This window comes from Plasmodium gallinaceum (assembly GCF_900005855.1).
Source record: "Plasmodium gallinaceum strain 8A genome assembly, contig: PGAL8A_v1_141, whole genome shotgun sequence".
In the NCBI taxonomy this organism is placed as follows: Eukaryota; Apicomplexa; class Aconoidasida; order Haemosporida; family Plasmodiidae; genus Plasmodium; species Plasmodium gallinaceum.
In genome coordinates this window covers 939207-954484 of record NW_021628302.1, presented here as the reverse complement: position 1 = coordinate 954484, position 15278 = coordinate 939207, and the positions used below count along the sequence as shown (strand labels likewise).

General features: G+C 18.6%; 4 protein-coding genes and 2 non-coding genes across 6 annotated transcripts; 2 read left to right on the top strand and 4 right to left on the bottom strand.

The window, feature by feature from the left end:
- Positions 1 to 378: 378 nt before the first annotated feature.
- PGAL8A_00497100 lies at positions 379 to 535 on the bottom strand. Its single transcript, XR_003699243.1, has one exon. It is a non-coding gene; the product is annotated as a 5.8S ribosomal RNA (ribosomal RNA).
- A 562-nt stretch (positions 536 to 1097) lies between these two features.
- PGAL8A_00497000 lies at positions 1098 to 2773 on the bottom strand. The gene has a single exon (XR_003699242.1). It is a non-coding gene; the product is annotated as an 18S ribosomal RNA (ribosomal RNA).
- Positions 2774 to 8379: 5606 nt separating this feature from the next.
- PGAL8A_00496900 (conserved Plasmodium protein, unknown function) lies at positions 8380 to 10113 on the top strand (the record flags this gene model as incomplete). Its single annotated transcript, XM_028673773.1, has 8 exons — positions 8380 to 8421; positions 8498 to 8578; positions 8656 to 8754; positions 8853 to 9173; positions 9316 to 9420; positions 9531 to 9650; positions 9738 to 9854; positions 9937 to 10113. 8 exons carry the CDS (start codon positions 8380 to 8382, stop codon positions 10111 to 10113), a joined length of 1062 nt encoding a protein of 353 aa, XP_028530192.1.
- A 418-nt stretch (positions 10114 to 10531) lies between these two features.
- Positions 10532 to 10964, bottom strand: PGAL8A_00496800 (conserved Plasmodium protein, unknown function; the record flags this gene model as incomplete). Its single annotated transcript, XM_028673772.1, has 2 exons — positions 10532 to 10644; positions 10901 to 10964. 2 exons carry the CDS (start codon positions 10962 to 10964, stop codon positions 10532 to 10534), a joined length of 177 nt encoding a protein of 58 aa, XP_028530191.1.
- A 357-nt stretch (positions 10965 to 11321) lies between these two features.
- Positions 11322 to 13919, top strand: PGAL8A_00496700 (GDP dissociation inhibitor, putative; the record flags this gene model as incomplete). Its single annotated transcript, XM_028673771.1, has 1 exon — positions 11322 to 13919. One exon carries the CDS (start codon positions 11322 to 11324, stop codon positions 13917 to 13919), a length of 2598 nt encoding a protein of 865 aa, XP_028530190.1.
- Positions 13920 to 14279: 360 nt separating this feature from the next.
- Positions 14280 to 15108, bottom strand: PGAL8A_00496600 (antigen UB05, putative; the record flags this gene model as incomplete). Its single annotated transcript, XM_028673770.1, has 4 exons — positions 14280 to 14412; positions 14566 to 14633; positions 14717 to 14856; positions 15072 to 15108. 4 exons carry the CDS (start codon positions 15106 to 15108, stop codon positions 14280 to 14282), a joined length of 378 nt encoding a protein of 125 aa, XP_028530189.1.
- Positions 15109 to 15278: the final 170 nt, after the last annotated feature.

Here is a 15278-nt window from a genome sequence, read left to right as displayed (position 1 = left end):
ATCTATTTCTATACTTCTAATGTTAATACTTTCTTTTATAATTTTTATACTTACGAAATTAACTTATTCAGATAACATCGTAATTATATAAATAAAAAAGTATTTTTTCCTTATAAAGATATCTTATTAAGCATTCTATATAAATAAAATAATAGTATTTTACCTATATAAATAATGCATAATAATTTTTAAAAGTTTTTTTCAAGGAAAGTTTATATAACCTCAGCATCAACTACTTTCTTTTGTAATTTCTCCGCTAAGGTTGTTTTATGTAATAATAAAAGTAATAAGCAAATTACTTACCCTTTTCATTACATTTTTAAGTTTTCCTCTTGCCTATCATTTTTTAGGCAATTTTATAAGGAATAGAAGTATATATACAATTAATGTAGGAGTACCATATTCCTTTAAGGGGAATTGGTGTAGTTTACATTCAGCATTCTGATGATTCACAGTCACTGCAATTTTCATTGCTTATCGCATTTTGCTGCGGCCTTCATCGCTGTAGGAACCAAGACATCCATCGTTAAGATTGTGCTATAATATAACCTTTAAAATCGTATCATATATAATATAGAAATATATATTATATTTAATATACAATTTGAAATAGTTTATATAACATAATATTATAAAAAAAGTAAGATGTAAAATATTGAATATTATAATTGTTCGAAAAAGAATTATAATAACTCCTTATTACCAACATATAATATAATTATATAAATATATATATATATATTTTCTATATATATATATTTTTATTATATTAAGTAATTAGGATTATTATAATTCTCTTTCCATAGAAAATATTACCATTATTTTCATAAATACTTATATAAAAAATTAATATAAGTATTTATTAGGTAATATTTTAACGCATTTCTTCATTTCATAATAATGATCCTTCCGCAGGTTCACCTACGGAAACCTTGTTACGACTTCTCCTTCCTTTAAAAGATAGGATTTACGGTTTTTCCAAAAAAAAACAAAATATATATTTTATTTCTTCTTGTCCAAACAATTCATCATATCTTTCAATCGGTAGGAGCGACGGGCGGTGTGTACAAAGGGCAGGGACGTAGTCAGCACAATCTGATGAATCATGCTTACTAGGCATTCCTCGTTCAAGATTAATAATTGCAATAATCTATCCCCATCACGATATATATTGATAAAGATTACCTACACTTTTCAGTGGAGGAAAATTATACAAAATGTATATATATAAAATATATATACATTCGTATATTTTTAATAACTCGTTATATATATCAGTGTAGCACGCGTGCAGCCTAGTTCATCTAAGGACATCACAGACCTGTTGTTGCCTTAAACTTCCTTGTGTTAGACACACAATGTCCCTCTAAGAAGCTTTACAATCAAGTAAATACATTCTTATACAAAAAAAGAAATAGAATAAAAAAAACAAAATAAGTTGAAAAGGGAAAAGGATATTAAAAAATATCCTAATATTTTCACTTATTCGTAATTTTTATCTATATTCTTCTTTGTTTAAGAATATGTTGTATTTACCGCTAATTAGCAGGTTAAGATCTCGTTCGTTATCGGAATTAACCAGACAAATCATATTCACGAACTAAAAACGGCCATGCATCACCATCCAAGAAATCAAGAAAGAGCTATTAATCTGTCAATCCTACTCTTGTCTTAAACTAGTGAGTTTTCCCGTGTTGAGTCAAATTAAGCCGCAAGCTCCACGCCTGGTGGTGCCCTTCCGTCAATTCTTTTAACTTTCTCGCTTGCGCGAATACTCGCCCCAGAACCCAAAGACTTTGATTTCTCATAAGGTACTGAAGGAAGCAAGCTAAAAGACAATCCNTTTTAACACTTTCATCCAACACCTAGTCGGCATAGTTTATGGTTAAGATTACGACGGTATCTGATCGTCTTCACTCCCTTAACTTTCGTTCTTGATTAATGGAAGTATTTTAGGCAAATGCTTTCGCAGTTGTTCGTCTCCAGAAAATCTAAGAATTTCACCTCTGACATCTGAATACGAATGCCCCCAAACTACTCCTATTAATCGTAACTAAGCCAAAATAAGAAAAAAGAACAAAAATTTTAGCTTGTTCAATTTTGTTATTCCATGCTGTAGTATTCAAACACAGTTGCCTGTTATACACTGTTTGCTTTGAACACTCTAATTTACTCAAAGTAACAAAAATTCTCATCACTTAAAAAGCAACGAAGAATTTTTAAAAAGAATCTATTTTATTTTAAAAAACGCATATTATCAGATTTGTGAAAAATATGCGCCGTAGCGCCATTTAACACGCATCCGATAAAGCATTTTTTAAAAATTGATTCTTTGAAATTCAACTACGAGCGTTTTAACTGCAACAATTTTAATATACGCTATTGGAGCTGGAATTACCGCGGCTGCTGGCACCAGACTTGCCCTCCAATTGTTACTTTAGGAAGTTTTTAAATTCCTATCATTCCAATTGCAAAACCAAAATTTGGCCTTGCATTGTTATTTCTTGTCACTACCTCTCTTCTTTAGAATTGGGTAATTTACGCGCCTGCTGCCTTCCTTAGATGTGGTAGCTATTTCTCAGGCTCCCTCTCCGGAATCGAACTCTAATTCCCCGTTACCCGTCATAGCCATGTTAGGCCAATACCCTAACATCAAAAGCTGATAGGTCAGAAACTCGATTGATACACACTAAATAAAACAGAGTTTTATTATGTGTTGCTTCTTTGTTATAATTCCTTAAATTAATAACTTTTTTCTTATAAGGCTTAACAAATACGTGTTCTTCATTACCTATAAAGGCGATGAGGAACAATCGGTCAAGTATTAGCTACAGCTTTTCCGTAGTTATCCTTATAAAAAAAATGTCAAGTAGATTATAACTGTTTTAATGAGCCGTTCGCAGTTTCTATATAATAAATATATATATACTTTCACTTGCATGGCTTAATCTTTGAGACAAGCATATGACTACTGGCAAGATCAACCAGGTTACTATACATATTATTAAATTAATACTTAATCTATAAATAACGGAAAATAATAATACTAAAATAGTATTATTTTCTCTCTATATATAGTAAGTATTAATAATAATATATTTATTATTTATTATTTTATTAACATTATTGTTAATTTACTATTGATGTTTTATTATATTATTTTTTTTTAACATAAAATTATATTTTCTATATATTTATAATTTTATGTAAAAAATTATTGCATCCAATTAAATGTAAAATTAAGAAGATTTAATTTTACTAATTGTGATGCTTTTTCACAATTATCCTCATATAAACATACATAGCATTTAAATAAACAGACTACCTTGAACTTAATTTAATTATACAGTATTTATATATAATTAACAAAATATCCTATTAAAACTTATCCCTTATTCTTAAAGGATAAATTTTAATAATATGGTTTATTATAAGTTCACATAATATCTTATAAATCTATTGAAACTTATTAAATAAACAAATTCCTACATACAACTAGAACTTCATTACCTTTTTTTTTGATGTCGCTTTACCTTTTTTTTTGATGTCGCTCTCAAGTCCCAAAAATATATATTTATTTTATAAAAGAATTTTTTATCTTAGTATAAATAAATTTTTATAAATACAATTCATATTGATTACATATTTTCTATATATATCATATTGCATGTTAATAATAAAAATATCCTAGTATATATATTTTTTTAAATGCATTTCATATTAATTACACATTTTCTATATATATCATATTGCATGTTAATAATAAAAAACTAGCAAAAATAAACTGCAAAATGCTATAAATGTCGAATATTATTTTAATATATAATAATATACACTAAAAAAAAAAAAAAAAAATAAATAAAATCATAAAAATATATTTATCATAAATTTATATAATTGAAAGGAAAATATATTTTTAATATACATTTTACAAAATCTTTAAATGATAAAAAGTTAATACTTTTTTCTGTTGAGCAATTTAAATTTGAATTCATTTATTCTGACAAAATTTAAGAAAATTTACATGTATTTATTTATATTTTATAAATTATATATTTATAATAAATGATGTAAATGTATTTATAGTATTTTTTTTAAATTAAATTATATATATATCAATGCAAATACATTTAAAAAAAACTAACTAAATTTATGAAACTTATAAAAATGTAATATATTCTTGTAAATTTTTTACAGTGGAAAAGTTTTTACTTTCAAGTCTAAATATTAAGGATAAAATTATATAGTATCTAACTACATGATGATATAAAGGTTAAACTATTTTATTAAATATCCATTAAGTTTAATTATTCATAATACTAATATAAATATATATTAAATTTGCAATTTTAAAAAAAATTTTTTTAAAATTTAACAGAAAAAATTTAAAAACAATACTATTATTTTTACTTTAAAAGTTACTCATATTTTTTATTATATTTTTATAAGACAGAATATAAATTTTTATAAATATTTATGAATTATCATTTAATTTTCATTAAATTGTATCTTTCACGTAGCATTTTTTATTTTTATTTTCTTTCAAAAAATACTTAACATATGTTCTTAGTATAATTTCCTATACCAAAAGAAGCATATTTAAACCATCATATACATTTTAACATATTTATATAGAACTTACTATTTGCAATTTTACTTTATAATAAAATTTACTGATTCATACATATTTCATACATTAGCTTATTCTTTTTTTTTAAATTTTTCTTAAAATTTATTATGAAAAGTTTTTAATAAATAGAAAAAATATAAAAATTAAGGTATTAAATATTATTATGGAGAAATAAAATATTTTGTAATATAAAGTTTTTATTTTTTTAAAGCACCTTTAATAAACTTCGTTTTATTGGGTAAATTTACATCTACGTAAGTCAACATTATTCTTTAATTGGCATAATTATATATTCAACATATTGTTAAAAATGAATATATACGAATAATCTGTATCTATATTATTTCTACAAAAAATCCATAATTTGTAAAGTCATTATTATACAAATTCTAGTAAAAAATGTTACACATTAATTTAACTATGGCCACTCTTTTAATTATAGAAATTTATCCTTAAGAATACAAGCTGTGTAATTAGGGAAATACCATTTAATATATTCATATTATGTTATATTCCTTGACATTTAAAACCCCTTAAAATTTAATTATTATAAATGAGTTAAAAATACTAAATGTAATGTGTTACTCTATCTTTATATTTTTTTTTATAGTAATGAATTAAAATTTTTACTTTATGTGAATCATATACAAAGAAGAAATAATAATACATAATTAAATTGAATAAAAAAATATTTTTGCAAAGATGACATTTCCTGCTTATTTAATTATTTCAATATGACAACAGTATCATTTATAATAATAATATGTTGAAATTAATAATTCTTATAAAACTAATAATCATGAAATCAACTAATCTTAAGCTTTAATTAAAAATTTTTTGATTAAAATAAAAATGGGAACCCCAGAAACAACAGGTTTAACAAAAAGTAAATAGAAAAATAGTAAATAATAAAAATTGTGTCAATTTTAATTGTCATTTTTATAATGACAAGAAAAATGTAATATATTACAATTTATAAATAATATACTTTATATAAAAAATTACAACAGTGTGCATATATATATTTTAAACAAATTTATATTGTTGCAATTATTTTTTAATTATAAAAGTAAAATAAGAGTGTACAAAAAAATATTTATAAAATATTGTATATATTAATTTGTGAATAAAAAAAACATATATAAAATATAACCAGAATATATTTGTTTACAAAAATAAGACGAATCATTATAAATAACTAATAAAATAAAACTTGAATATATAAATGTAATAAATGCCATAAATATATCTATAATATCCTTTTTTATTAAAGTAAAAATATAACAATTATGTATTTAAAGTACTATATATAATTTAACAACTATTAAAGAATAAATAGTATATATACAAAAAAATGAAATAAAAAAAGGAAGTTGTAAAAAAATATGATTTAATTAAAATAAGAAATATTCTAAAATAGAATTCTAATATATTAATTTACGAATTCATTAAAAGAAAAAATTAAAATGTTTTTTTTTTTTAAATGATGATTTTAAATAAATGTCTACAAATAAGTTATCTTTTAAATTATTTTAAACAAATTTAAATAAAGGTTATCTTTAATTAATGTATTAAGTTAACATAATATTTTATATGTACTGAACTTACTAAAAATGCTAAGAATAAATTAATAAGCTATTGATTTTTGCAATAATTCAAGAATAATCATTATTAAAAAGAATACTTAAAATTATGAAAAAAAAAAAAAAATTATTACATTTGAATAAGTGATATGAAACAAGTGAATACAAATTTTAGAAAGAATATAATTTTTAATTACAAGAATTTATTAAAGCTTAAAGAAAAATTTATTATGGGAAATTTAAATATTACAAAAAAAATAAAGAGATTCTTGTTTAACACTTTAGTAATTTATTACATATAAAAAATTTAAAAATAATAATCTGTTCTTTATATTTTAAAATATTCAAATAATCAAAAAAAATTCAGTAATTCAAGAGATCTCTTAAAAATTTTTAAATTATAATAATTAATAATTATTTTTATATTTCTAAGTCATCAATTATTTTGTGAAATTGAACTTGAAAACTAGAAATCATCATATTTTCCAATTTTAATAATAATTACAAATTAAAAGTATTTTTTCTAATATATAAATGATTTCCTTATTTTATAATTTACTAAAATTATTCTTTTAACAGACAATATATATTCATTCAAAAGAGTATTTTACAAAAAGAATTTTTTTATAATACAAGTACATGATGTTCATAAAATCATTTTCTCAGTTATCACTATATATAATTTTTTATTATAAAAATAATTTTCTATAACATTTATAAAAATTAGCCATAATTCTATCAACTGTTATTCTTAAATGTTATCATCAACTTAATTTCTTAAAAAATCATAAAGACAATTCATATTAAACTATAATATTAAGTAAATATTAACATTAAAGAATGGACCATTTTCCTTTATAAAAAAAAAGTATTTTTATTTTTTTTTTTTTTTTATATATTTATACTTTTGTATACACTTTTTAGTGTGTATATCTTAGAGCATTCATTTTTTTTTGAATATCTTTCATGCATTAAAAAATTCTTATGAACATTCTATATCAAGTTGAAGATTCAAAATTGTCTATATAATTCTTTAATAGCCTTATAAAAAATATAATTTATATTTATATTTAGCTATTTATAAAGTGTTATACCTATTAAGAAACATAAATATAAACTTTTTTTTATTTGTGAATATTGTAATTTGTTAATTATAATATTTTTATTTAAATTACATTTCAAAAAATAACTTTCAATTTTACAATATATATATGATAATAAAAAAGAAAGCACAATTTAAGGATATATATTTTAAGTAAACTTAAATATAGTAAAAATTTATTAGATACATTTAAAACTTACGGTTATTTTATGTAATTATTTACAAATAATAAATAAATATTTTATGAAAGTATAGTGCACAAATATTTTACTTTCTTTTTTATGTCTATTTTAAAATATGAATAAGTATTTTTTTAATCTTGTAATAAAAGAATTAAAAAGGTATTTATCTGTGGTTGATTTTAATAATATATACATATATATATAATTATAATAAAAATATAAAATTTTTATGTTTCTTTTTTTTGTGTTTGCTAAAGTACTTATATACATTTAACAACGCATTATCATTTGAATTCACTAATTTTTATTTTTTTTACACATATTATTAAAAACTTTATTTTTAGTGTTAGAAATTAATAATAAATATAAATTCATAATTAAAAATAAGTATATATATATTTTTGTTGAATAATAATTCTATTTATATACAAATAATGTGAAAAATTTTTATATTAAGTTTTAAATAAAAAAAAATAAAATAAAAGAAAAAAAAAGAAATATTAACTAATTTTAATTTTTTCATTAAATTATTTTTATTTTTGTTCTAAAGAAAAGAAAAAGATATCCATTAATTTGCATATTTTAAATATAGCGATTATGTAAACAATTACTCATCTAAGACACTGTAAATGTATAATTAAAATTTTTTTTTTTTATTCTTTTTTTTTTCGTATAATAATTTTTAAATTGAAATAATAAATTATATTGAAGAAATTTAAAAAAGCCATTCATTTTCAATTAATAAATATTTTAAAATACATATTTTTAAAATGATATGTGTAGGAAATTGTACTATAAAATATAATATGAAAATTTTCTAGACATAAATTATTGTATATTTTATTCTAAATTAAAAAAAAAACTTTAAAATATTTTAATAAAATGGGGAAAGAAAACTCTAATAAAACAAATGAAAATTATAAAGTTAAAAAAAAAAAAAAAAAAAATATTATTCATCTAATGCTTAAATTACATGTATTTTTTTCTTCTCTTTCTAAAGAATTTTGTTGATTGCTATTATTTGTTATTAAGAAAATTCAAAAAAAAAAGTTCCTATATAATAGATGAATTTTTAATAAAAGTATGGATGAAAATATTATAATGTAATTACAAAACATATTTTAAAATATCTTTTTTTTTTATAATAATTTCCAATAGGAAAATAAAGACAGCAATGGAGTTTTAACAATTTATGAAGATATAAATATAGACTCATTTTACTTTTTAATTTTATCAATGATTGATTCCAATTATGATGTAAAGAATTTTCCTTAAGAAATTTCATATAAGAATTTAAATAATAAAAGAATTTATTTGTTTAAATTTTTTTTTTTTTTTTTAAAAAGAGAATTAAGAAAATAAATATCCTAAATGTACAAAACGGAAATAATATAATAAGAGCTATTTGTTTTTACATGGATAACATAAAAATAAATGAATTATTAAAAAAAAATACTAAAAATATAAGAAATAAAAATTCTAATTTAGAAAAAAATAATAATAATAATAATAATAAAATTAAAATAAAAAAAAAGGACATTGAAGAAGAAAAAAATATTGATATTAATAAAAAATCTCAATGTAATATAAATTCTTTAAGCATATTCAATAGTAATGTGGATATAAATGGAATAATACTTCTTTCTAAATCATTATATGATAATAACTATTCAAAAGTATATTTAAATATAAAAAATGTTTACTAATATTAGTTTTTATTAATTTGTTTTTTTTTATCCTTCTTATATGTTATATAACTTCATAAATTATAAAAGTATTTTAAGTGTAACTAATAAGTGAAAAATTTTTTTTTTAAAGATAGAAAATTTATCCATAGACTGTAACCCTTTAACATTTGATTGCGTTAAATATTTATCTTTCTCATTATGTAATTACAATAATTTAAAAAATTTAAGTTTTCAAGTAATTTTACATTATTAAAAAAAAGAAAAAAAAATGTATATATATTAAATATAAAAAAAATTATGAATTTTATATTAAAATTCTATAAATTTAAATTTTTTTATTTTTAGTATTGCAATTTAAAAAATGATTCTATTAAATATATAATAGATATAATTATATATTTGAACTCATCGTTACGTACTTTGAATTTAAGTGGTAATAATTTTACCAGTGAAGGAATGAGCAAAGTAATATAAATACAATAAAAATTTAGTAATTATAAATATACTTTAATACTATTTGCATTTTTTTTTTTTTTTTTTTTTTTATTTTAGCTTTTTGAAAGTTTTTTATTAAATCACTCCTTAACTAATGTCGATGTTTCTTATAATATGTTTAATTTAGATAATTTATTTACTGAAATATTTTGTAAACTCATAATTAGTGAAACAGTAAAAAAAAGAAATTAACATTATTGATATACAAAATGAAAGTTTTAAATTGTTTAAAATATATTATCTTTATAATTTATAGAGCATCTCAAATATAACATTAATTGGAAACTTTATTGAAGAAAATAACTTGTCTAAAATTAATGAAGCTATGAATTATAATAAATCTATTTCTATTTTAAAATTACCACAAGAGTTAATATGCAAAAAAAAGGAAAAAACATTCTTTTTCTTAATATTTCATTTTATGTCTAAATAAAATTTTAAATATATTTTTAGTTTCATCAATTTTTAACCTCCTATCATATTTGATATTTTATTTTTTTACATAATTATCTTCATTGTTTTGTAATTAAACATATATTTTTTAATTACAACTTTACATTTTTTATTTTTATTTTTTTTTTTTTTTTTACAGTGTTAATAATGAAATATTGAAGCAAATTAATTTAAAGCTAATTAAAAAAAAGAGAAAAAAGAAAAAAAAAGAAAAAAGAAATATTTAAAAAAATTAATGGAAAATTTTAATAAAAATGTGCTCAGAAAATCATTTTAGTTTAAATATATTATCACTTTAAAAAAATATATATAATTAAGTATTCAAATAGAACATTTTATATAATTTATAAGAAAGTATATAAAAAAAAAAAAAAAAAATTAAAAAGAAAGACTTAATTTTATTGAATTCTAATTAAAGTTTCCCCTATTCTAATATACTTTTTTCTTTTTTTTGATCTGTAAGTTTTCCTTTTCATGTTGGTTTGCCATGTTCTTTTTGAATACAAAATACCTTGAAAATTAAAAAAAAAATATAATAAAATAAGATATTAAAACAACTATAAATTTTATTTGAAATGTAGAAATATTATTAATTTATATAATAATCTATATAATTAAAACATAATTAATAATTTAAATGAATTTAAATAATAACAAAATTCCAAAACTTAAAAAGTATAATTTTTGAAGAATTTTTTTTTTTTTTTTTTCTTAAAAGTTTAGAAGTTTAATGAAATTAATTTTTTATATTTTCATAGATATTTTACTATTTAATGATATAAAATTTCTTCTAATGTTTTTCAAAAAGGCTAAATCAAAAAAAAATAACATGCTTTTATTTCAATTACACAAATATATTTTCTTTTATGAGTATTTAAACAAAAGTATATATAAAGGAATATAATCCAACATATATTTTATAATTAATATAAAAATTTTTTTTTTTTTTTTTAAATATTTTTTTTAATGAGCAATATTTATGTTTCTTTATTAATAATTTAAATGAATTTATAATTAAATTATTTAAATACATATAAAAAAAAAGATATAATATTGAAATATTTTATTTTATTTTATTTTATTTTATTTTTTTTTTTTTATAATGCACATTGTTAAATAAAAGCTGATCATCTTATTGTGATAAATTGTTTAATATTCATTTTTTTTTTTAAACATATTTTCAATCTAATGGATAATAAAAAAAGTAATATTTTTAATTGTGATATATTAATATGTGGAACAGGTTTGCTGAACACATTGTTATCAGTTTATTTTTCTATTAATAATTATAAAGTAATAAATATTGATAAAAATAACTATTATGGTGATGTAAACTGTTCATTAAATTTTAATCAGTTTGAATATGAAAAGAAAAATTTAGAGAATTTTTACGAAGAATATATACCTTTTTCAAATTTAAACAAAAGAAAAAAAGAACTCCTTAAAGAAATAATTGTGAATTATTTTCAATTAAATAGTAATAAATTTAATATTGATTTAAATCCAAAAATAATATACAATGAAAGTAATATAGTTAATTTATTAGTCATTTTAAATGCTCACATTTATATAAGCTTTATAGGCATACAAAATTTTTATTTAACTTATAGAAAAAGTAGTCAAATTGAAACGAATACAAAAAATGATGAAGAAAAAGACCATATAAATGATAAAGTATTTACATTAGATAAAATCAAAAATAGTTGTATGAATGATCAAAAAGGGGAAAATAAAAAATCAGAAGGAATAATTGAAAAAAACGAAAATGAAATAAACATTGGAAATGAAGCAGAGAAAAATATTAATAAAATCAATGATACAGTTGGCAAACATACCAATAATATTTGCACTAAAACTAATGAGGATAAAGATGATTTAATTACACTAAAAATACCTTTGAATAAATCACAAGTTTTTCTAGACTCTAATTTAAATCTTAATGAAAAAAGAATGATTATGAACTTTATTTATAAACATATTTCTTATGATAAAAATTATACCTTCTCTAACTTATCTAACTACTCATTTTTAAAAAAAACAAATACAAGAAAAGAAATTTTAAAAAATAATGAAAATTTCTTAAATGAAGAAAAAAATATATCATCTGATAAAATCAACGAAAAAGAGAAAAATGAAAAAGATGAAAATAATAATATAATAGATGAAGAAGAAAGTGAAAACATTAATATTTTAGAATATTTAAAAACATTTAATATTACTGATAAAATAACAGATTATATAATATATGGAATAGGTTTATTTGATTTATCATTAGAATATAATAAAAATATAAATATTTCAAATTATTATTTAAATGGTTATACAAAAGAAAAAAAATATTTTATGAATAAAAAGGAGTTTTTGCAACGTTTTCACATTTTAATAAATTCTCTAAATAAATTTAAATTACAAAATCTTTTTGAGAATGCTTTTATTTATCCATGTTATGGATTAAATGACATTGTATATGCATTATCAAGAATTTCCTGTCTAAATAATTCCATATATATGATTAATAGAAAAATTCAAAATATATTATATGATGAATTTTATATTAACAAAAAAGGAGAAAAAAAAGGAGATACTTTACAAATAAAAGAAGTAATATTAGATAATGGATACAAGATTAGAACTAAATTTTTGATTTCATCTGGATCTAATATGAACTTTAATGAAATGAAAAAGTACATTTTAAAAAAAAAAAATTATAAGAATTCTAAAAAAAAAAAAAAAGTGCAAATAAAAACTAATAGATTAATAGTTTTAAGTACCTTTTCACTGATAGGTAAAAGTGGACTTTCTTTTTATATACATAAACAAAAAAAATCAGAAGAAAATGAAATAGGAGATGATAACTCTTATTTTTGTGTTCATATTTTACAATTAGATTATGGTAGTGGTTCTTGCCCCCCTGGTTTCTTTTTAACTTACTTTACTTATTTAGAAATTGAAAAGGATATAAAAATTAATTCGAATAATTCGGATAATTCTAATATATATAAAAATCAACATAATGAGAATAAAATACATAATACAAAATCTCAGAAGCCATCAAATTTTATTTTACTATTAGATGTGTTAATATTATTTGTTAATAAAAATAAAAATAGAAACAATTCTGCCTACTCATCTATACCACTGAAAGATATGTGTGATGAAAAAATATTGGAAAAAATAAAGATTTTTTTAAATGATGAAGAGTTAAAAGAAAAACAACAAGTTGATTACAGTAATGACTTAAAAAATGAAAATAATGATGAAAAAAAAGATTTTTTCATAAATTCTTTAAATGATTTATTGATAAATGAAGGAATTATTTATTGTGGTTATTATGAATACAAACCTATGATATATAGAAAAGACACTATCAAAATGATTAATGAAAATCTAGAAAATTACAGAAGTATATTTGAAAATATAAAAAATGAAAACAAAGAAATGAATGAAGAAGAAAAAGAAAAAAAAGAATTAAATCAAAGTTATTCTGACAAAACAAATAAACAAAATACAAATGAGTATAAAAATTATGAATTTAATCAAGTAAATAATGATTTTAATAATTACATTAATAATGATATTACTCAATTAAATGAAAATAAACATATATGCAACTTATTATTCACAAATGATATTCACAACTATCCTATTTATCCTATGATTGAAGATGTTTCTATGTTTTTTTATATAATAAGTAATATTCATAAAAATTTTCAAAAAAAGAAAAATGAAACCATATACGACACATTTAATGATATGAAAACTTTGTTTAATTATCAACCTATATAGTACTTTAACTATAAATATGAATAAAATATATTTTGATTTGATTTTTTTTTTTTATTTCATTAATAATGAGTATATTAGTTTCATTTAAATTTGATGCTTATGTAATGTATATATTTAAAAAAAAAAAAAATATATATTTATATAATTTATAAATTTTATAGTTTTTCTTCAATTTTTTGTAAATAACACTTTTCATGAGTTTTTTTATATTATAATTTTATTATATATATATATATAAACTTTTTTTTTTTTATTTTAATAAAAAAGTCATTTTTTTATTAGAACACATATTTAACTAATATATATATATATATATATATATATATATATTATGTATATTTTTTCTTCACCTACTTATTTTTACTTTCTTTTTTCTCGTGCTTTTCTTTTAGTATCACTTTCCTCACTTTCTTGTGAATATTCCTCTTTATTTTGAATATTTTTGTTTGTTGACTCTTTTACATTTATCTTATTATGAAAATCATAATCGGGTCTACATAAAGAAAAAATAATAAAGAATAATTTTATTTGTTCATAAAAATCAACATTAAAATAAAAAAAAAATATATAAAAAAAAATATTATTATGTCTTGAAAATGTATATATTATTATATGTTGTTTTATTTTTTATTCTTTTTTATTTTACTTTAGACTAAGAATAATGATACATATTGTAAGAAGTAATATATGCGTTAAATTATATTCAAAGGTTTTCTAAAAAGAAAAAATAAATATTTTTTTTTTTTTTTTTTGAATATATTACACTTTATAAAATTTTTTATTTTATTATTTTCAACTTTAAAAGGAAACAAGCGAGATAAAATAAGACTTATTTTATTATTAAATATTTTTGATTCAATTGATAATGTATAAAATTCTGAAAACATATAAAGAAAAGACGCCGATATAATCATAGCAAATAAAGACAATACAGCACCTGTAAAAATAGAAATTAACAAAAATTTAATCTATTGTAGCATTAGCATAATATATTAACATAGCTATTCTATTATAAATTTTATATTGTTAATATAAGTATGTAATTAAAAATATTCATATTTATTATATATAATAATTTTTATATCTATCAAACACATTATATATATAATTAATATTTTAAAAAAAATATATAATTCCTTTTAAAAATTGTACTATCTAAAAATCTTGATGCTTGAATGTGTGACCCCATTTTTTCCTCAAATATTAAAGAAAGCTTTATACAATTTACAATAAAAATTTTTTTTTTTTGTATAAAAAATTGTATATCTTTGATTAAGAAAGTTTTAAAAAAAAATACTTTTTTTTTTTTTTTTTTTTTTTTTTTTTTTAAAAAAAAAATATGCTTTTTTTTTTTGCCAA